General features: G+C 48.1%; 8 protein-coding genes across 8 annotated transcripts; 5 read left to right on the top strand and 3 right to left on the bottom strand.

The window, feature by feature from the left end:
- Positions 1–670: 670 nt before the first annotated feature.
- N7520_006760 (CCCH zinc finger and RRM domain protein) lies at positions 671–2,964 on the top strand (the record flags this gene model as incomplete). Its single annotated transcript, XM_057140694.1, has 5 exons — positions 671–735; positions 821–939; positions 995–1,573; positions 1,627–2,594; positions 2,650–2,964. 5 exons carry the CDS (start codon positions 671–673, stop codon positions 2,962–2,964), a joined length of 2,046 nt encoding a protein of 681 aa, XP_056994700.1.
- A 193-nt stretch (positions 2,965–3,157) lies between these two features.
- On the bottom strand, positions 3,158–3,790 carry N7520_006759 (putative lactoylglutathione lyase (Glo1); the record flags this gene model as incomplete). Its single annotated transcript, XM_057140693.1, has 1 exon — positions 3,158–3,790. One exon carries the CDS (start codon positions 3,788–3,790, stop codon positions 3,158–3,160), a length of 633 nt encoding a protein of 210 aa, XP_056994699.1.
- Positions 3,791–4,142: 352 nt separating this feature from the next.
- N7520_006758 (uncharacterized protein) lies at positions 4,143–8,323 on the bottom strand (the record flags this gene model as incomplete). The annotated part of the gene is made up of 2 exons (XM_057140692.1): positions 4,143–7,853; positions 7,910–8,323. The coding sequence occupies 2 exons, from the start codon at positions 8,321–8,323 to the stop codon at positions 4,143–4,145; spliced, it is 4,125 nt and encodes a 1,374-aa protein (XP_056994698.1).
- A 433-nt stretch (positions 8,324–8,756) lies between these two features.
- N7520_006757 (putative pyrimidine 5'-nucleotidase) lies at positions 8,757–9,753 on the bottom strand (the record flags this gene model as incomplete). The annotated part of the gene is made up of 5 exons (XM_057140691.1): positions 8,757–8,917; positions 8,994–9,419; positions 9,486–9,521; positions 9,583–9,595; positions 9,679–9,753. The coding sequence occupies 5 exons, from the start codon at positions 9,751–9,753 to the stop codon at positions 8,757–8,759; spliced, it is 711 nt and encodes a 236-aa protein (XP_056994697.1).
- A 408-nt stretch (positions 9,754–10,161) lies between these two features.
- On the top strand, positions 10,162–12,645 carry N7520_006756 (uncharacterized protein; the record flags this gene model as incomplete). Its single annotated transcript, XM_057140690.1, has 1 exon — positions 10,162–12,645. One exon carries the CDS (start codon positions 10,162–10,164, stop codon positions 12,643–12,645), a length of 2,484 nt encoding a protein of 827 aa, XP_056994696.1.
- Positions 12,646–15,191: 2,546 nt separating this feature from the next.
- On the top strand, positions 15,192–16,834 carry N7520_006755 (sugar porter family MFS transporter; the record flags this gene model as incomplete). Its single annotated transcript, XM_057140689.1, has 3 exons — positions 15,192–15,390; positions 15,438–15,620; positions 15,675–16,834. 3 exons carry the CDS (start codon positions 15,192–15,194, stop codon positions 16,832–16,834), a joined length of 1,542 nt encoding a protein of 513 aa, XP_056994695.1.
- Positions 16,835–17,575: 741 nt separating this feature from the next.
- N7520_006754 (thioesterase domain protein) lies at positions 17,576–18,394 on the top strand (the record flags this gene model as incomplete). Its single annotated transcript, XM_057140688.1, has 1 exon — positions 17,576–18,394. The coding sequence occupies one exon, from the start codon at positions 17,576–17,578 to the stop codon at positions 18,392–18,394; it is 819 nt and encodes a 272-aa protein (XP_056994694.1).
- A 499-nt stretch (positions 18,395–18,893) lies between these two features.
- Positions 18,894–20,294, top strand: N7520_006753 (aspartate aminotransferase; the record flags this gene model as incomplete). Its single annotated transcript, XM_057140687.1, has 5 exons — positions 18,894–18,930; positions 18,987–19,000; positions 19,050–19,074; positions 19,131–19,548; positions 19,595–20,294. The coding sequence occupies 5 exons, from the start codon at positions 18,894–18,896 to the stop codon at positions 20,292–20,294; spliced, it is 1,194 nt and encodes a 397-aa protein (XP_056994693.1).
- Between the last annotated feature and the right edge of the window lie 1,832 nt (positions 20,295–22,126).

The following is a 22,126-nucleotide window of genomic DNA, read 5'->3' as shown; positions in this document are numbered from 1 at the left end:
TTTTAGAACCTGCGCTCTTCCCTGAATATCCATAACCTTGGATATATTTTGCTGGTGTCTGAGTAATTGCTTTTATGACATTTGTTTCTTTGTTTATCTATTTGCTAGTTTAGCTTACCAGTTTGTATATGAAAAAATCAACATGGTATGCTAAACAAAGCGTTGGATCTGTTAAGAGTAGATTGTAAGCAACTGCCATGTAGACATTACTTCCCTACTAGTTACCAGGGTATATAGTTTACAGTAGATGCTGAGGCAATATGTGTATGAAGTATTCAATCAAGCTAAATAAACTTAAGCAATTCGTAGATTTCACGTTGTGAATATGTAGCTTCGAATCTACACCTACATTTGCCACTCCGTTTCTGTATAGTCACGTGACAGCTGCGCGCCTTCGCGTTTTCTGAAATTCTGTGCTCCCAGAACCCTTTTGGTTCCAACGACCCCCCTTATAATGATAGGAGGTTTTTCTTGATTACAGTGATACCCATTTTCAATTGAAACTCATATCATATCTTTAACAATACCCCATCAGCATTGGAAAGTGCTGGTATTGGTTGTTTGACGGTCTGCAGCTTACCGTCAACTCCGGAACCCTGCGACTAGCGACACCTCGAACTTCAATTCTGCTTGACTTTTAAGTCCCACATTTGTCAAGTCCTTCGCCACAATGCATTTTACCGATCCAGAAGCTGCAGACGTGAAGACATGGGTGGTAAAGAAGTTGGAGGACATGTAAGTTCACCTGGAGATATGCCCCGTCAAACATACCTCCTTCGCTTCGGGAACCTTGGCTGATTTACGACCGCGATGTTTGCAGTTCCGATGCGGACTCTGACGTCCTCGCCGACTATGTGCTTGCGCTTATCAGGACCGATGCGCCAGATGACGAAATCCGAAAAGCCTCGGTGGAAAACCTGGAGGACTTTTTGCGAGAACGTGCGCTTTACACTTTGATCACGCAGTCTACGAGACTGATGCTGACACCTACCAGACACTCAACCGTTTGTTGACGAGCTCTTCGCCAACTTTGGCCCGAAGCCGGCTGCCCCTGTTCCCCAATCACAGCCACAGCAGCAGCCTCATACCTTCTCTGCAACCGCCCAGCCATTTAACCCGCCCGCCGGCCCTAGAAACGAGTACAATAATCGGAAACGCTCATTCAATGAGGGATTCCAGGGAGAACAAGGACTCGAAGATGGCTCAATTCAGAACCGCGCCTTTAAGACTCCGCGACGAGGTCGTGGAGGTGGAGTTGGTCGTGGCGACTGGATGGGTGGGGGCGGTCACCCTATGCAGACCGGGCAGCAATTCCCTGGTCAGCAGGGTGGATTCCCTTCTATGATGCCTGGATTCCCAGGCTTTGACCAAAATGATCCTATGGCCGCTATGATGGCTATGCAGGGAATGGGTTTCCCTCAGATGCCTGGAATGCCCATGCCTGGAATGCCAGGTCAGCCGGGTATGGAACACCTAGCTAACCAGCGCTGTCCTTTCTATGATACCCAGGGTATATGTTATCTAGGTGCTGCCTGTCCTTATAAACATGGCGAGACTGGGGGAAAGAATGACGGTAAGGCTAGTTGCTTTTGTTTATGTGGATACTGGACTAATCTATTTAATTAGAATATGACCCGAAGAGCGCAACACTTCCGAATGACTCTTGGCGGGGCGGCGAGCGAGGCCGGGGTCGTGGGCGCGGTAACCACAGCGGGCGAGGACGCGGCCGATCCGACTTCTCGTCTGCTGGACCCAATGAAGACCGTTCAATCACAACAATTGTGGTCGAACAGATTCCAGACGAAAAGTTCTCAGAGGAGGCTGTGCGCGAGTTCTTTTCCCAATTTGGCAACATTGTTGAAGTCTCGTTGCAGCCCTACAAGAAGCTTGCTTTGGTTAAATACGAAACTTTTGCCGAGGCCAAGCAGGCATGGGCCAGCCCGAAGGTCATCTTTGATAACCGATTTGTGAAGGTTTACTGGCATAAGCCCAAGTCGAACGACAGGAACGGGGAATCCCAGCCTGAAGCGCCAGCGTTCAATCAGGAAGAGTTTGAGAAGCAGCAAGAAGAAGCCCAGAGAGCGCACGAGGAGAAGGTGAAGAAGCGAATTGAGACCGAAAAGGCTAAGGAGGAACTCGAGCGCCAACGCGATGCGCTTGTGAAAAAGCAGCAGGAAGAAAAGGAACGCTTAATGCAGCGTCTCGGCGTCTCAAGTGACAGTCCTGATGCTACTAAAGCCAAGTCTGAAGACCCAGCCGTCGATGAGAATGCGAGCGAGGAAACCAAACAACTACGCGCACAGTTGGCTGCTCTTGAGGCAGAGGCACAAAGTCTCGGTATTGATCCCTCCGACCCCTCAGCTTCATTTGGCCGCGGCGGATACCGGGGTCGTGGTGGTTACCGTGGTCGTGGCGGGTTCCGTGGCCGTGGAGGTTATGACCCCTCATACCGTGGTGGTTTCCGGGGCCGCGGTGGATTTGCCCCTCGTGGCCGCGGTGGTGTGTTGCGCCTAGACAACCGACCACGACGAGTTGCCGTTGCGGGCGTCGATCTCCACTCCGATAAGGACGAGGCACTGCGCCAACACCTGATTGTAATTTATACCCTAAACCACCAGAAGCGAGAATCGCAGCTAACATATATTTCAGGGCATTGGCGAGTACGATTCCATTGAAGCGAACAGCACCCCTGGCTCTATCATCGTGACCTTCAAGGAGCGATACCAAGCCGAGAAATTCATGTTCAGTCCTTGGAATATTCCCAATGTCGGCGAGGTGCAGCTGTCATGGCTCCCTAACCCTCCTATCACACTGCCAACCACACCATCAACAGAGCCAAAGAATGGGTTGGCCGATGATGACCAGGACACAGTTATGGATACCACTCCAACAGTGACTGCCCCGCCCCAGCAGCCACCCCGTGATATGGACTATGATGTTGCGGAAGATAGTTGGGGTGCATAGTTTCCTTTTATCTCATGTACCACTTGGACCTTGTGAATAGGCTACATTTATTTCCATTTTCTTGAGACGACTTTGATCTCGATCCTTTATATCACTCCATTTTGCTAGAATACTACCAAATTTGCGGTGTCAATTCCACCATATACCCATCCTGTAATGGACAGTCAATACCAAGAAACCAAGCTACAGGTTATCAACTCACCGGATCAGCAACCATAGCAAACTGTTCAAAAAACCACGCATAGTTTCCATGAATCTCCCCCCTCCCAACCTCCCTCTCAGCTTCCCACTCACTCAAAGGCACAGACTCCCTCGTACAAACCCCAATATCCTTCAAAATCTCCACTCCCCCACCCCTCAACCTCTCCACAGCAGCCCTAACATCCGGAACCGTGAATCCAAGATGCGCGAACCCCAAATGAGGCGGGACATTACCATTCGATATTACTCCTTCTATACTACTATTATTTTCTGTACCATGCACATGGATAAGTTCTAACAACCCATTGGTTGTTGTCAGGATTGGTGGTTGTGCTGTTTTCTCTGCCCAAGTTGCTACTTCTTTTGCGCTTGTGTCTGGAGGTGGGTAGCCGAGGTAGTAGATTGTGAATGGGCCTGCGTTCATGTTGAAGACTATGCGCATGCCGAGGAGGTCGATATAAAAGTGGAGGGAGCGTGCGGGGTCGGTGATGCGGAGGGCGAGGTGGTTTAGGCGGTAGTTTTTGGTTGCGGGGTCTTGGATGGGGTTGAAGGTTGATGTTGGGCCTCCGGGGTTGAAGGATCCTACTTCTGAAGCAGGGATGGCTGTGAAGGAGTTTGTTGGCATTTTGGCTATAATTTCTGGGATGGTGTTGGGTTAAGGGAGGCACAATAGGTAGTACTTTCAAGTTTATATGTACTGCGCTATATGGGGTAAGTGGGTAAGGAGTGGGGGTACTAATGAAACCAATTATCTTACAAGTATGCACTTGACCTTCAAAAAGTCCTCCAGGAGTAATATAAAAGTATCCTATATTCAGCCAATGGGCCTATATCGTATTCAACAAGAAGTATGACAATGATATGTGATGAAAATATGTGCGAGGGTATCTTGTCGAAGCCAAAAGGGATACACATGAAGTAAGAAAAAGGAGACGAAAAAATAGCTAGTAATATAAAGGCATAAGCTTGAAGAAGGCTCACTCCACTGAAACAATCTCCACGCCGTCAGTGGCAGATGCAGAGATATTTGGTGAGATGTTCTTGTGGGGATTTTGCATGCCGAGGATTTGCCATGCGCGACCCATCATGCCATGGCCAAGGCCTTGAGGGAACTCGACAGAAGCTTTGTGAGCATGTTTCGGCATGCGATCACGCAGTGCGCGCTCACGCTTAGCGGCAGCCAGTCGATCTTGTTCGCGTTCATGGTTGACAATGTCGTTGCGCCATTCAGACCAGTGCTCGAAGTTCTCGCGCTGCCGGAGCACTTGGTACCGAAGTCGAGATTTGGATGGGCGCCATGCAGTACGATTGACACTGCCATCTTCTTCATCTTGGGAGACCATGGTAGATTTCAGGTCCGGGACACGGGATTCCTTCGTCAGCTTGAGCAGATGAGTAAAGACATCTCGGCTCTCCAATGCAGTACGCTGGATTTTCTCTTGCTCTGCCGTAGGAGTCGTGCGAGTGAGAGGAGCGTCTAGCCATGCGTACATGTCTGTTGACTGCTGTACAGAGTATGGGTCCAGGTGGTTAGCACGGCGGCTCTCCTCCCGTAGATAACGCACAGCGGATTGGAGGCTTTCAACTTCAGCGCGAAGAGACTCGTTCTCGTGCATTGCAGCCAAAGAAGCTTCGTTATCGATGACGAGCCCACCGCCCGAGGTCGTAACACCGGCGGTCCCAGAAACGCGCTTCATTCTTTCGAGGCGATTCTTGTACTCATCGCGCTCTGCTTCAGCGGTTTGGAGCTCTTTCTTCTGTCGCTCCACAGTCCTCTCCAGATCCGAACTCATAGCCTGGATCTCTTCAATCTTGGCTTCAAGATCCTTGACCATAGACGCCTTCTTGCTTGCCTCCTTCATGCGCGATTCTAAAAGTTCGATCTTAATGCCTTGCTCTTCAAGGGTATTGTCCTTGACACCAAGAGCAGTTGAGACTTCATGAACCTCGTTCTTGAGGCGGCGAATTTCTTCGTCGGCATCTGGAGAAATCGTTTTGTTGGACTTCAGCTCCTCTGCTCGCGCAATCCAAGGCAATGGGCCCCTCTCGAATTCGGTTGTTCGAGACAGATCCGTCGAGATTGAGTCAAGCTCATCGAGCTGGCTAGCTAGATCGCGCAACTTATTCACCAGCAAGGAGAGCGGATCATTCCCTTCTGTAGGATTGTCCGAGCCTTGCACGAAAGCGGTGGAGACTTGCGACATGCTGTCCAAGATCTCTTGGAGAGTGTAAGGCTCAACACGGCCTTCATCACTCGTCAGACTCAACACGGCCTCACCCAACTTTCGTGCAAGTTCCGAGAGGCCCCGTGCACAGTCCTCAGTCCTCTTGAATGGCTCGTTGGCTTGCTCGGAAAGCACCAGAGACCTCGAGCGTAAATCTTCCAAAGCTCGATGGATCTTGCTCATCGCTACCTTGTATCCACGAGCCTGAGAAACAAAAGCATCAAGTGTGTTGAAAGCAAAGGTGGCTTCTTCGTTGCTTGCATCGACTTCGCCACCCTCACTGCCTTCATTGGCCTCGCCGAAATCCTTTGGAGCAGGCAACTTGGACTGGATGAGGGCCTTCAGGCGAGCAATAGCCGTAGCAGCATGGTCGAGGTATGACTGAGATAGGTTTGCGCGCACGCAAAGCTCACCAGCAAAGTTCTCCGGACTCGAGGGAAGAAGAGTCTCTGCCAAATGCGCGAGAAGAGCAATAGATCGTTGCAATTCTACAGAAAATTTGGACATGTTGACTTCGTTCTTCTTCAGATTCTCGATCCAGAAGTTAAGCGTGCGCTCTACGGGCTCCATTTCGAATAACGCGGCCTTGGTGCTGTTAAACTGCTCTGGCGTGCAGGCATTGATGTAAGTCACGAACCGATCGCAAACAGTCGATATCCACAGAAGATGCTCAGAGACCTCCAACGCATTGAATATTTCCTCGTGGCTCGAGATTGCCGATTGCTCAGCGATGCGCTCACGGATCGTGCCATTCATTACAGTAGCCTTGAAGCTCACGCGCTGAAATCGAAGTAGAGCTAGGACCGAATTTCGCTCTCCCTCGTAGTATTCAGGTAGATAAAGCTTCACAATCGAGAGGTGCTGTGCGGCCTCTTCTGCTTCCATACGCTTGAGTTCAACGTCAATAGACTTCGTCTGAGCCTTTGATACCGAGGCATGTAGCTTCATATTCAGGTCCATCATTGCGCGAGATCGTGTCGTGAGATCAGTGGCTTCGGCTTCTGAAATCTGTTGAGATGCCCGCATGTCTTCCAAATCAGCTTGCAGATTTGTTACAAGTTCTCTGAAACGAGACAATGTATACTCCAAATCTTCAATGACTTCATCTTGTTGAGTGAGCTTCCGGGATTGTTCGTTGAATACGCCATCCCGATAATCGATCTCTTCCTGGAGTTGTTTCTCAGTCTCGATATGGGTATATTCCAACTCGTCGCTGATCTCTCTCAACGCCTCCAAGTCTTCGATGGCAGCCTTGAGCTCACTGATTTCTTCCTGGTAGCGCATATTTTTGTCGGCGAGCTCTTCAATCATCTCCTCCGCACCCAGAGCAGTCTCTAGCTGTTGCTTAAGGTCATCCACGTTGGTCTCTGCAACTAACAGCTTTTCCTTGGTAGCTTCGAAGTCGGATTTGACGGCAGAATATTCCTCAAGGTCTTGTTCTAGTTCTTTGATCTGGTCTCTTAGATCTGACTCTTGCTGCTGCGTCATATCTCGGAGCCGTATGAGTGCCTCGCGAAGGCGTTCGTTGGTCTTTTCCATTTGTAGCCATCCATGGCTGGATCGCTCTTCGGGGCTTGTCACTTGGCTGAACTCTTCATTCTCCTCACGGAGAACTTCAACTTCTAACTGAAGCTCTTCCATTTTCGACCGAAGCGCTTCACATTCATGCTTGAATGCATCGGATGTCTCCTCTGCCATCTCCCTGTCAAGTGACGCCATTTCCATGAGTGATTCATGCTCGGCCTGCATCCGCTCAACTTCCTCAAGACGAGCCTCGGTATCCCTGAGTTTCTTGCGCAAATCCGTGATTTCCATTTGCTGGGGTTGGTACTTCGCCTGCAACTTCTGGATGATGGATTCGAATTTATCACGCTCAGACTGCAGTTGCTCGAGGTCTTTCATCTTTTCACGGTCATCAGACCGCTTTTTCTCCATCACGCGAAGCTTTGTTTGAAGTTCTTCCAGCTCTCGACTGACAGCAGTGCTATGAGACTGGCGCTGAGTAGACGTCGCAGCCCCGGGTCGGGGAGCTGTAGGGCGCGTACCAGCCATGGACTGTCTAGGCGGCTTAGCTGCAGGCGGGGCTACCATCTCTGTATCCTGCGGTCCATCTTCAGCACCTGGGGAATCAACATCCGTTGGCTCTTCCGATGGTCCGCTTCCGCTCTCTCCTCCATCTGATGTTTTTGTGGGGGCAGCCTGTCGCAAGGAGGGTCTTTTCGACAATCCAGGACTTGACACATTGGTCTGAGACCCTGGTCGCGATGATCTGGCTGAGCCAGATATAGAAGCACGTGAGGATCTGGTGGCTCCCGAGATTGAGGATGGGCCGACTGAAGGGCGGGTGGTAGGTGCCGGCCGGGGTCGATTAGATGCCACGGAGGATGTGCGCGAAGTGCCACCTAAAGAAGGACGAGCAAGGGCGCCCGAAGATAGCTGTTTTGTAGGTGACTTGGTAGGGGACTAAATATTAAAGTCTGATAAGTACTTGCGCGACATCATCAAGAATCGTTACATACCCTCAGAGATGACCGAGGGGCCACCTTCGGAGCCGGTGTAGGAGTGGATGCATTGATGCTTTGTCGTTTAATTGCACCTGGTGGGACTCCAGGTGGCTTTTTCGCAGCTGTTGAAATTGATGGTCTGCCGGTGGTTGCATTGGTTCCGGCCCTGGCCCTTTGTTTGCTCTCCCGCGGAGCTTGCTGTAGAACCTCAGCCACAGCTGTCGGTCGAATGAACATGCCATAACCTGCTTCACAGTCAAAGTAACGCTCCCCTTGGACTGCGCCATCATTCTTGCCCGTGGCATCCGTCAATTCAACGCCAATCCAATCTCCGACTGCGAAGTGAGTGCTACCAATGAAACGCACGGTGGCTTGTCGTCCGTCGGTCAAGGTGATCACCGAACCAGGTGATATATCTTGACCAGACATGGTGGGGACAAGGATCAAAGACCCACGATGCGCTTAAACGGTGAACGAGTGTTTGTCGAAGTAAGTTGGGAGAAGAGGGACGGAGCCCTGAGCACTAAAGGAGTCCACGCGCCGATCTATTGTATTGCCTGAGGCAGAAATGATGACATACTATACATAGTACAAACTAATAACCTTCAGTCTTTTGACCTATCTCCCAATAATTGAAAGTAATATGAAGTGTTATTTTCTGAATTGTAGATGTCTTTAGCAATTAGAATGATAATCTATTCTCATTTAACATTGCAAATCTTCAAAAGAAAACCGTGATCGTAACCGACTGGGCCAAGTATGTACAGCAGTCAGGTTACAGATATACTAGGATCCTTTTAACTCTATAAACAAGACATTAAATCGTTGAACTCGTCAAGCTAAATCCCTGAATAAGATCCTCTCATGACTTGAAGACCTCTGGGAAATGAACACGCAGTTCCTCAAGGCTCGAGATCAAGTATTTCGATGCCGGGATGGGCGGAATTTGGACTCCCGACTCCACGAAATGGGCGACCGACCAGCCTCGAGCCGCTGCATGTTTGCAGTTGAGATACGAATCATCTATACATTCGAGATCAGCAAAGTCCTAGAGAATGTCACATCAACCGCAATGTGTTGCAATTTCGAGGCTACTAACCGACAAAGTAGCATGATTCGGTGCTGGGGGCTCCAGCCTCCTTCTCTGCCTTCGCATACATATCCTGGCTCGGTTTGCAAACCAACGGCAGCTGACCATAGTCACAATACGTAATACCCTCAAATAGGTCTTCAACGCCCAATAACTTGACCACCTTCTTTCCGTGATTAACGTAAGCATTAGTGAGCAACCAGGGCTTCACTTTCGTGGTGTCCAGTGCCTCCAGCAGAGCGCGCAGTTTGGGATTTGGCTTTAGGATTGCTTCCAGGGGGAGGGCATCATCCACCTCGTAGTTGAACTCGAGTGGGTCAATCTTGTGGTGGCGGGTTAGACCTTCGATGGCAAGACCGTACTCCTTATAGTATTTCTGGTGCAGCATATGCGCATCGTCCGGGGTAAGATCAAGGTGCTTGCAGAAGAACTTATCTAATGCGCAATGATAGTCAGAGTCATTTTCAGCAAGAATGGTATTTTTATGACAGGGTTACCCACTGATCAACTTCTGCATCTCATCGTGAATATTGCACTCTGCGCAATGGTCAGTATCGGCTTATCTCATTCTGGAGTCATAGTTCCGTGGTGATCAAACCTTTGGAGTAAAGCTGAAAGAGATCGCATCAGATTAGCCAAAAATTCGTCCACAGAAAATTTCAAATTTGAGAGTCGATTTGCTCTTAAGACTTACACAGTTGTCAATGTCAAAGAAGAACACCGGCCGTGAGTCACCTCCATTCACCCCGTTCACTCCATTGGCAGTCATGGTAAAGTATCGATTTGGTGGAAGGAATGTAGATGTGCGAGAAATTGAAGGGTGAAAAAACCGACGAGCAGGTAAAGAAAAAAATGAGCGATGCATTGGAGAAAGGAAGTCGGGGTCCCAAAGTAGACCAAAGCGTTGGGGAATTATCATTGGCAGGGCGGAGTAGCGGAGAGAGGGAACTAACTTACCTAATCTTGACTTAGCGTGTAAAGCACATTTCGTCGTAACTTTTTTCTTGTTTTGCTTTGCAATCTGAAGGTCTTGGAGTAATCAAAAGTCTTTGCTTCTTGACTTGCATATTAACTCAAAGTGATATGAGGTTAAATTCCCCTCTAGTTATCACTTCTTCCATCTCTAAGCAGCTATTAGCTTGATCTTGATCTTTGATCCCTACCCTTGCCTTGGATCATGGGGACAGCATATGGGACTGCGACTCACCTTACAGCAGGACCGATGGCAGCCACAACAATAACATCCGATGAGGTTTTGGAATATGAGAGGATTTTGAAAATTAGCGACGAGATTTTCTCGGGATCACACCCGCGTCTCAAGGTCCCTGAGAAGTTTGTGCGCAAGCCAAAGGGTCAACTAGGTCAGAATGGCCAGTTAGCTCCACAAGCGGTAAAACTCAAGACCACACCTTCAGAGCCCATACCTCCATTGGATACATCGCGCAAGTTCAAACCTCAACAGACACTCACACCTGGAAACACGGCATTCCCCGCGACCGCGAGTGCAACGCCAACGGCTCGCATGGCCGCCAAGCCAGCATCAGGAATCGATCCCATATTCTTGACAAAATCAGATGATCTGGTCAGGGCAGAAATTCAATTACAACGACAGAGAGTGGAAAGAGCACTGCGTGATCAGTTGGAACAGAAAAAGCAGGAATCAAAGCAGAAACCCACAGTTCAGGACACAAAGCCGAACTTTGATGTTTCAGATGTGCTGCATAAGGCATTTGATATTGTGAAGCCTGTCTCTCTGAGCAATCCATCAGAAAAGTCATTTGATGAGAATTCCTATTACTCTAGTAAAGCGCCTGACTCGCCGCCTCCCGCTGGCGATCATCAAATACCGCCTCCCGTGGTCCCGGCTCCCGTACTGGGGGCCTCAGCAGGGGCTCCAGTGGATCAATTTGCAGATGAGTTGCAGCGGCTAGAAGCTCTGAACAGGACTGGATCCGATCAGGAAATGCAAGATGCTTACTCTGTTGCTGACCCTCGCATCTCCCATTCCCAGAAGCAGCCGCACCGAAGCCAACCCCAGGCCGCTCCCCGACAACATAAAGCACCTCAGGTTGATCCCCTGGAGGAACCTGAATACTCGCCTCCTGCCCCAGTGGCCCCGCCGATCGATCACAGGGATTACCAGCGAGAGGCAGCCAACAGCCATGGCAGAGCTAGATACGAGCAGCCTCGCGACGTACAAGCACCTTCCACTGGGAACAATGGCACAGTAGTCCGAAACCATATCACCTCCCCAGCAGCTCCTCAACCGTCTCGAGTCTCGCCCCTGGCAACCCAAAAGCTTCCTCCGGTCCAGCAAATTCGGGATGATCGATTTGACAATGGATTAGAACGGGTCTACTCCGATCCTGAATCTGGCCGGGCCAGTCCCAGTGGCCCAGCTACGCTTCCCGTGTCTCGAAAGCGGAGAAGAAACGAGAAGGGACAAGACGTTCGTGTGTCTTACAAGAGGCAGAACGCTGACTCTACTGTTACCTACATTAAGGAGGAGCCGGTTTCCCCGCCACCTTTCACTGATGACCCTGCAATTTCGAGAACTCGTCCCCAGGAACAGCGCGTTTACATTGACATTTCATCGCCGGGATACAATCCCGTAATTGAGCGACGCGAGCCGGCAGGCCGGGCAGTTTATGAGGTTGACCAGTATCGCGATGTCCCCGTTGAACAAGGACCACCCCGGAGCATGTCCCGAGTGAGCATCAGACGTCCAGTCCACGAGGATCCCACCCTGCGACGAGTTGCCAGCATGCACTACGCTCGACAGCCTGAATATCCTCAAGAATACATCGAACACGACCCCCACGGCAGATCGGCATCCTACGCACTGGTCGAGAGGCGTGTACCAGATCATTCCTACTACGAAGAGGTTCCTTATGCATCACGTTACGTCGAGGTGGACCATCCACAGCCCACCTACAGAGGCCAGTATTACGAAGAACATCAACCCGTCCGGGCTATGCCTCCTCCCCCGCGGCGATACGTTGTTGATGAGCATGGCAATGAGTATGAAATGATACCATCACGAAGAACACAAACCATGGCGCCACCCCCTCGTCCTGCATCTCGAGCTCCGGCGCCACAAGGCGAGATCTACGACGAGCGAACCCCTATCCGCACTGCCAGTGTTCGTGCTCCCTCGATTGTTCAAGATCCTTATCTTGAAAACCGATACCTTCAGGATATGCCACCTCCACAGCCCGTCTACAGACGCGTCACTTCTGACTATGTTCGCCCCGTCACCGGTGAGAGACAGACGTACGTCGCGCCTTTGGAAGGGCATGAAACCTTCTCCCATTCCCGTGCTGGTAGCGTGCAAGTTTCCGAATATCTGCCTCGCCGTCCAAATTATGTAGAAGAGCATCCTATTCCTCAGGAGAGGATGATTCGCACAGCCAGCGTGCGACCCCAGCCTCAGCATCGATATGATGAGCCTCATGAAGTCATCCAGCGCGTTGGAAGTGCTCGCCCTGCTGGACCTCCTGGCCGTGAAGTCGGCGTCTACTTGGATGAAAGACCCGTAGGCGATTTTGTTGAGCGGCCCTATTACGTCCGAGAACGACGTTATTACGAAGGTGATGATGGAAATCGCAGGGCGTTGGATGGAAATTCGGAGTCTGTGCATCGTGGTCCTCAGCATTACTAAGGCGCTTCGGTTTTTAGCCTTTCTTTCACCGTGCATTTGCATTTGGCGTGTTTGATCTATATTTTAACTCATACAATGTTGACTATTTGAAGCCACGAACTCCGCTTGTTGGTTCAATTACCTTCCCGATAATGTACAATAAGGTAATGTCTTATAAAAGCATCCATTATGACCATTCTTTGTCTGCAAACCAGTAAAGTCATATTTTCACAGCCAATATCCGCACTATCCGTGTCATCTTAAATCTCGTGTTCTGCGTGTAGTCCAGCTGCCCTCGCCGTCTCACCATGTCTCGTAAAAAGTTCTCTGTCAAATATTCTCCATGCACCGTACCATAACTGTTCTGTTCAAAACTTCGAAGGCTCACCTCCCCCGATAGAATTACGATCATCCTCACCCCGCATCAGACTATTTCATCAAGTCAACATTGGATTCAGCTTCGAACTCATATCATCATATGCAGGTTCAGATCATAATTCAGCCAAATCCAGGGGAGGATCACAATGTATGAGCTTCCCAGATGAATGTGGAAGAATCTTGTATCGAGAACAGGCCTTCGCCGGTGATGATTTTTTGGATGGTGACCTCCAGTCTGTGGATACTCAAGTAAATGTCAGCAGTAGAGGGCACCATTTGAATCAATTGAGCGATACAATTAGCACTTTGCCATCCAAAATAACCTTTCTTAATAGATTCAAATTTAAAATGGAGATTTTCAGACAGTTGCGCTTTCAAAGGTTCTTCGTACTCAAGATAGACACGAGATGATTGTTGTGTGCAAACTCCAGATATTCTCACGCGGGCGTGTGGATGGCCATGCATCTCTAGGGCCCAAGAATATGCATATGATCAGCTTTGCCTCGCATCAGAACGTTCATGAGCTGGTCAACATGGTTTGGTTCAGGTAAAGAGAGTTTTTGTCATCATATGCAAGGCTCGGGTCATATTTCTGCCAGTCCCAAGAAGGATCACGATACACGAGCATTTCGAAATGGTGTGGAGGTGTATCTAGACCGATTCCTAGCGGTGATTGCATTTTTGGTGATGATCTGTGATCTTGTGAAGATCTATAGGAATGTCAGCAGTCCAGAGAGCAACACCTTACGGCGATTGCGTTTGAATCAGTTGAGCGGGGCAAATGGCCATTTCCTACCATAGATTCCTTGCCTGATAGATTAAACATGGACATTGCCAGACAGTCAAGCTTTCGTCTTGGAAAATATAGAGCCGGGAGTTGTTGTACGAATCCCAGACCTTCTCATACCGCTTGGACTTGTATCGATGGCCATGTATCTCCAAAACCCAGGCATGCATGATCATCATCACCTCGCATCAAACTAATTCATAGGTAAACGTTTAATTCAGGCCGATTTCGTTGTGATCATATGCAAGTTCAGATCATGGCTCAGTCAAACCCGAGGAAGGATCACAATTGTTGTGTGTCAATAGTCGTGCATGTTGAGGAGAGCGTGCCTGGCGTTCAGACTAGTATCATCGGATCTAGAAGATGGTTACGAGTCAGCATGTATATGGCCAGAACATACTTGAACTGATAAGCAATGGGAAAGTCTAGAAACATGTGTGGTGTTTCAATCAGGTCTCAAAGATGGTCAGTATGGTTAATCCAGGCTGTTGGCTGTCTCCATCTTCCAAAGAAAGGTAACTTACTATTGTTAGAGATTCAAATTATTCTTCATAAAGACGAGGACTCTGGAATGGTATAAAATAGAAGAGTGCTAATTCTTTGAAGGGGAAAACGGATAAGGTTGGGTTGGAGAGATGAAAAATGAGGAAGGAAAAGGGAAGAAATAAGAAAGAAGAAAGAAGAAAAGAGGCAGAGAGGATCTGGTTATTGACGTTTGATATTGATGTATGTAAACAACTTCACCAAAATTTTCTTCGCAAAGTAGATAAATACACATCCACGACATCGTCTCTTGGGCTAGTTGTCAAATATACAATATACCTCAAGTAATTATCCAAGTCTGTTCTTCCATCCTCTTCGAGTTGTAGTATGACCTATCTCGTAGGATAAAAAATCCTACAGAGCACTTTGAATGTCTTATTTTCCTGTACATATTTTATTTACCAGCCAATTGGAGAGTGTAGAAATCAATTCCAGCAAGTTAAACCAACTCCAGTACAAAGCAGCTCCAAATTAGTTAACTAGTACTCCGTAATGTTCAAATAAACTTCAAAGTGGAGAATTCAACAAATGAGAAAAGACTTCATTGGCTCGATCCCGACATCGGCCAAGGTAGTCGTAACCCGTAGACCCTCATTCTTCCTTGTACCAATCATGATGCATATACTACCATCTGCAGCTGAAAAAGGCATTGGATCGTCGTCGGGGTCTCTAGGGGTTACTCCGACCACTGCTTTGACCGGTCAATATTTGATTTGATTTTGCAATTTCTTTACTTTTCCTGCTTCAAATACCTCAGAACATGTTGATATCTGAATCAATTGATGGTATTTTTTTTCTAAAATTTGTATAATCAAGGAAGTTCACTTGAACCCTTATACCTCGGTGGATCACCTCCAACATGGGCCTCCACAATGTACAGGGGGAAAGTCTTCAGCGCATGATTGCCGTTCTTGGCGCGGTCGCGTTTCTTGTGCAAGGATATAATCAGTCGGTTATGAATGGCTTCACTACTCTGCCTAGCTTTTTGGCTGCCATTCCCCAAGTTGACACTGTCCACACCACAGGCGCTCAGGCGTCCCATAATTCCACGATCCTAGGTTGGTCAGATATATGCTTTTTGCGGAAATTTACTAACTATGCATAGGACTTGTGGTGGCTATCTTTGAATTGGGTTCTGCAATAGGTGCCCTTTCCTGCCTGGCTATTGGTGATAGACTTGGTCGTCCCAAGACGATGCTGGTAGCCGGATCTATCTGCACGATTGGTGTGGTGATTCAAGCATCCACTTATTCCCTTGCGCAGATTCTAGTCGGCAGAATCGTCACTGGTACGCCGGTCCTTACTGAAACTTATTGATTGACAAGCTAACATCATAACGTAGGTGTTGGAATCGGTCTCTACACCGGAACTGTTCCGATGTACGTGAGTGAGTCGTCCAGTGCCCCAAAGCGAGGACAGCTAGTATTGGTAGAAGGTGTCTTCGCGCTGAGTGGTCTGGCCATCGCATCATGGGTCAACTTCGGCATGTTCTACACCACAGGCTCAGTCAGCTGGAGATTTCCCATCGCTCTTCAGTTGGTCTTCATTGCCATTATTCTTTCACTCACCCCATGGCTTCCGGAATCCCCTCGATACCTAGTCAAAAAGGGAAGAATAGAAGAAGCGAACGCCATCATGGCAAGATTGATGGGCCTCGCCGAGGATGACACTGAGGTGTCCAAGGAGATCGCTGTTATTCAAGCCGCGCTTGCAAGAGATGCCGGACATCATGAGAAGCACTCCAGCAATCCTTTCTCAATGAACGAGAACAGACATCTTCACCGACTATTAATTGCCGCCAGCGGAACCATGATCACTCAGATGACAGGTATCAATGTGATCGCGGGTTATTCTACATCCATCTTCGAGGAGACTCTTGGTTACTCAGGCAGCGACTCCCGAATCTTCTCCGCATGTCTACAAATGGCTTTGGCGCTAGGCGCATTGACCGCGATTTTCCTCGTCGATCGAGTCGGCCGTCGTCCGTTGATGATTTTCTCCACGGGCTCCATGCTTATAGCCCAAGCTGCCGTTGCAGGCTTGACATCTGACCTGTCAAAACCGGCCAACGGCAAAGCGGCTGTGTTCTTCTACTTTTTCGCCATGTACTTCCTCCCCATTGGCATGTTCATTATGCCGTTCATGTATGCGTCGGAAATTGCCCCTCTGTCGATCCGTCATATCGCTGCGGCTGCAACGGCTGTGTCTAGCTGGCTCTTCAATTTCATGGTTGCTGAAGTCACACCGGTTGCGCGTGAGAACATTGGTTGGAAGTACGATATTGTATATGCTGCGACTAGTGCGGCCGGCTGTGTTCTCATCTACCTGTTCTATCCTGAGACCAGAGGTCGGTCACTGGAGGAGATCGATGAGATCTTCCGTCAATCCAAGTCTATTTGGGATCCAGTTCGCGTGGCAAAGAAGCTACCTATCGGTCTTGATGTGCTGGAAACCATTGACCCTTCTACGAATGAAGCTTCGCCACGTATGGAGGTCGCGTGATTTTAACCACTTTATAATTTGAAGTGATGCAAATAGATGTAATTACGCAAAAGATCGGGTTCTATATCACCATGAGATCTTTTAAGAATCATGTACCTTCAAAATACGCCTAGCTCTCCTAGTATGGCTCATAATTATATTTCTAATTCCTTGACTTCGGCATTTGACGAACTATGAATTCTCCCCTAAATAAGCTACAAGTATTAGTCTGATGATCCTGTAAATGATATCTCAAACCTCAGAAACGTGAAGACCATGAAAATTTGATCTAAATCGACTGTTACACAAACTTCGTCCATAAACACGTGACTGTTGGCGGATCCATATGGAGGACTTTGGGAAAATGCGGGGAATCTATCTGCTCAAGTTCTGTCAACCTTCCTCGATGTTGGATAGGCTCAAGGCTACCCAGCTCAGCCCGACACACTGTATATCAGAACATCTGATATTTGAAAAGCCATGACGAGCCACCCCAGAGTCTCCTCACTTTACCCAGGGGAAGTCCACGAGTCCATAGGTGGATACCCAACAATATACCACTACCAGCCAAGCCAAAAACAAGATGAATCCTCGAAATTCAATCCTTTGATTGTGTGCATACCTGGATCCATGCATCTAGCCCGAATATTCTACGGCGGACACGAAGGATCAAACCCCACAAACTTCCTAGCATACCAGCTCAGCAATCTTGGATACAATGTCCTGTCACTATCATACCCACTTGAAACAACTCCCACAATCATGCCGCCCACCGGTGCAAACTTCCGGATTCAGGATTGGGGCTATCAAGCAGCCATGACAGCTCAGAGGGTTATCATTAACAATGGTCTGCCGATGTCTATCATTTTGATTGCGTGGAGCATGGGTGGCCGGATGATCGTCCCTTTCAACATCTGGGCTGAAAAGAACGGCTTGCATGTTCAGCAATTCATAAGCTTCGCTGCCACGCCTGGAATTTCTAGTATTCGTTCCCCGGCACCGGGGATGGCCTGCAGTGAGACAGGATACTTTTGCATCCCCAATCGGTTGGATGGTTTCTATCAACAACTCAAAATGATGGAGGAGTGTAACGGTGGTGAAACGATCATCCCCAAGGAGGTTTTCTTACGTGAATATGTTGGAGGGACACCGATCAATTTGACGGGCGTGCGGTTGAAGTATGATGGAAAGGGCTCCTTTATTGAAGATGACTTAACGCATGAAGAAGAAACGGGTGTTTTCGATGTGGTTAATCTCCCATTTATCACGGCTCTTTACCCCACTGATATTGTTGATGCCAGTCATGCTCTAACGGACAAGGCAACCTGGGGCTTCTTACTTAGCTATCAACTGGAGGCTATGATTGGAAAATCGGCGCTGCGGAAGATTCAAGGGACAGCGAAGTGGCAGCAGCTAATGGATTTTGTTCATTCTGCTCCAGGGCGACTCTGTTTTCCTGTCCCGGGTAGTCATTTCTTCTTTGTTGGAGAGAAATCTGCTCTTGAGGTGGCAGAGAAGGTGGTCGAACTTATTTCTGTTGCGAAGGAATTTCAAAAAAAATTGTCTGATATATTATCGTAAAATTTCAAAACGGGATCTGTCAGCGGCCAAGGCTTTTTTCATTGCTAATGGAGTCTACTTTTCTATTTAGTTCGGGGTCCACTAGAGCAAACATAGGCATTCATCAAGTCAAATGGGCCAATACTTGAGATATCAGACAGACCACTCGTTTGTGTATTGATTTTCACTCCATAATTTAACATGATTTAAAAAAGGATCGCCGCCAATAAGAAAACTGCACATCTAAGATCCAAATTCCAGAGTGGCTGATGCACTAAGCTACATATGTAAAGATGACTATTTAGAAAACTCGAAATTCCAGCTCTTATCATCAAATTCCACCCAGCTGCATCTCCTGGCTTATCTGTCTTGCCGTCTGTACACCTGAAATCCATCGATGACTCACATACACATGTACATTGCAGAAAGTAGTCTTTTTTGTCTATATATTTATTGAGTCAACTCCTGCCACCTTTACAGTACTCCCTAGTCTTTCACACTTCTGAACTTTCTAGTAAAAATGGTTCACGTGAAGCCTTTCGCTCTCGACAACTGGGGTAACTATATATCCGATCCGGATGAAGAACGGGCATTCCGCTGACATTAATGATAGTTCGCCAGTTCAAAGTAAGTCTTAGCCCCTCGACATTAGACATGGTGACTTATGAACAACTAGCCTTTGGCCAGCGCAAGTCTTCACGGTGTGTTCTCAGTCTAGTCCCATCTATTGCCATGCCTAACATCTGGTCAAAATTAGATACATGTGTGGATCCATTATCAGTGCAAGAATTGTCGCAATTCCAGGCCTCGGACGCGTTCACCAGTCCCATCAATGCATCCAATGCTTTGGTATATGGTTCAGTTCTGGGCACTTCCGGTCTTCGAGAGAAGATCCTCTCCATATATGTCAATGACGTGACCGATTCCACGAGACAATTATCTCTTGCTGTCACGCAGGGCGCTATTTCAGCCAATTTCTTGGTCCTGGATACACTTGTAGGCCCAGGGGATCATGTTATCTGTCAGTATCCTACATATCAACAGCTATACGACGTACCTCGCCGAGCCGGTGCCGAGGTATCGCTCTGGCGCACTTGTGCAGAGAAAGGATGGATCCCTGATCCAAGCGAGCTCCCGTCCCTGGTCCGGGAGAATACCAAGATGATAATACTCAAGTAGATTTACCCCCTGTCTTCTACAAAAATTGCTAATATCCATCAGCAATCCTAACAACCCGACCGGTGCATCAATCCCATCTCAGGTCCTAGAGGACATCATCTCCTTCGCCGAAAAGCGAGACATAATAATCCTCAGCGACGAGGTTTTCCGCCCTCTCTTCCACCGTGAAACAGACATGCCACCTTCAATCATCTCCTTTGCGGGACGGTATAAGAAAATCATCGCCGTATCCAGCCTCTCGAAGGCCTACTCACTTCCCGGTATTCGAGTTGGGTGGGTTATTTCACCTAGCACAGATCTAGTACACCAGGTCACCCTGGCCAGGGACTATACCACCATTTCCGTCTCACAAGTAGATCAAGACATCGCGGCCTACGCGCTCGATGCGCACGTGCGACAAAAGATCCTTCAGCGATCACTGGCTATATGTGAGCGCAACCTTTTGACTCTAGAGAAATTCATCGCTGCCCATGCCGACCGCTTGCGTTGGGAGAAGCCGAGTGGTGCATCGGCGGCATTTGTACAGGTGGTAAATCCCGAGAGTGATGTGCCGGTTGATGACAAGGACTACTGTGAGGGGCTTATTCGAGAAACGGGATTGTTGATTGTGCCAGGGGGTGAGACATTCGGGACGGAAGATGGGATGGACTTTAAGGGATATTTGAGGGTTGGGTTTGTTTGTTCTCCTGAGAAGTTTGAAGCAGCGTTGGCTATTTGGGACGGATATCTGAATCGGGATTAGGTCTAAGATCTTTCGAATCATCTTGGATTTTGCTTGGTTTATGATTTTTTATCTTCTGAGAAACGACTTTGCGCTTGTCTGGAACATGTCATACAGAATGTCTTTTGAGTGTTCCTTTGATTCGCTGAGACATCAAAATCGGTTCTTCCCCGGTTCAGCGGGTTTATGATATTATACTTCCTAGGTATTAGGTAGGTACGGTACGATAGATGCATTTCCATGGTAATAATGCGCCCGCTCATTCTTGAAAATATAGGGTTAAGGGCCTAGTAAATCATTGGAGGTGCCAACGTGCCAACTGGTGTCGGATATTCAATAAAGATGCCTCACTGCAAAATTCCCAGGGTTGAAACCGGAAGTTGGAAAGATAACATTTGGCGTTTTTAGATATCCAATTTAAGTACGCAGCGCATGTAGGAGGGGTGTGCACGATTGGTGTCGCCATTGGTGTGATTAGCTTTGGGGTAAGGCTATGAGTGTCGACGATCACCAGCCTAAGCTGCATTGTCGCTAGCGACCTCCACTGGGGCCAAAAAACTGGGGATGCAGCACGACTGTACATCTGTAGTCAGCTTTCAAAGTGACCTTCACGGTCCGTCCAGTCGGAACTGATTTCAAGGCGTCGAGTCTTCCTGATTGCGTAGGGGAAGTCAATGACCCACAACGCCATACGAGAGAATGACGTCGACCATTTCAAAGTATGCCTGTCCTACACTTCCCCTCATGTTAGCAGGGCACTTGGTTTTTACTGTAAAGGTACAGTGACACAAAATCAAACAATGCATTGTGGCCCGCTTTTGCAGAACAAAGACCGACCAGTTTTGTTTTCCCCGTGGAGGTGGCACATGGGATGGGGGGAAAAGTGGAGGGGGTACGTTTTCCTTCCAGGCATCAGCGTCAGCGGCAATAGGTCTCCTCTAGATCCACCTTTACTTTTAGAAACCCCTCCAAAGTACATCAGGTCGGTGGCCGTGTCCGGGCCAGCCGGGGCCAGGACCTCCAAAGTGGATCGGTCATACAGAGGACATATTCTCCCGCGACCTATTAGAAGCAGGATCGGTAGGATAGGTTGGTGTTGGAGACACGGAAGGACTCGGATCCTTGACTTCTGCAATGAATAATCTGGATCTGCCACCAGACGCAACGGTGCCAAAGCCAAGCAATTGGGCCCCTAAAGTCCCACCGACTTCATCGAAAGGTACTTTTGTTTCTCTCTCCTGCATAGTAATGTATGATACAGTCACGTGATTATATCGCCACTTGACTCTTGAGGCAGCATCTTTACTTAATTTCTTGTATACTTATATCATACTTTTTACTCTATTACCTGCCACTTATCTGGTAAGATTATTGAACTTTGGACCTGTCAAAAGTACCATCCGAGACTACAGCCAAGGGAACCCTTGGTCATTCTCCGGATCGACCGCATTCTTTGCCAGCGAGGCAGTGCTAAAATGTGGATTCGTGTGTACTCCGTACAACTTCCCCTTGAAAGAGAGGGACAGATTTACGAGTACGGAAGAAACATAGAAAGATAGCAATACTTATTTCTCAAAGGATTCGTAAAATCTACTTATAGAATTGAACGTCACTCCAATCATCGTAATATCCTCCATTAAACCATCTTTACCATACAAGTAAATGACCCACACAAACTGACGACACATCGATTCGATCTTCAATTTCCAATTAGTTATTATTCCTTTCATATGATTCTTTGGAAACATTTTGATTATTGTTTATTGAGATCTGTACTATTTACTCCCAGGTTTCGTGGATCCGGTCCCTGCTTTTTTTCTTTTTTTTCTTAATTTTTTTTTCTTGTTCTTGAT

The sequence above is a fragment of the Penicillium odoratum genome, assembly GCF_028828045.1.
Source record: "Penicillium odoratum strain IBT 22623 chromosome Unknown utg000005l_segment0_segment0, whole genome shotgun sequence".
Lineage (NCBI taxonomy): Eukaryota > Fungi > Ascomycota > Eurotiomycetes > Eurotiales > Aspergillaceae > Penicillium > Penicillium odoratum.
Note: the sequence above shows the minus strand (reverse complement) of the source record. Positions and strands in the feature narration are given on the sequence as shown.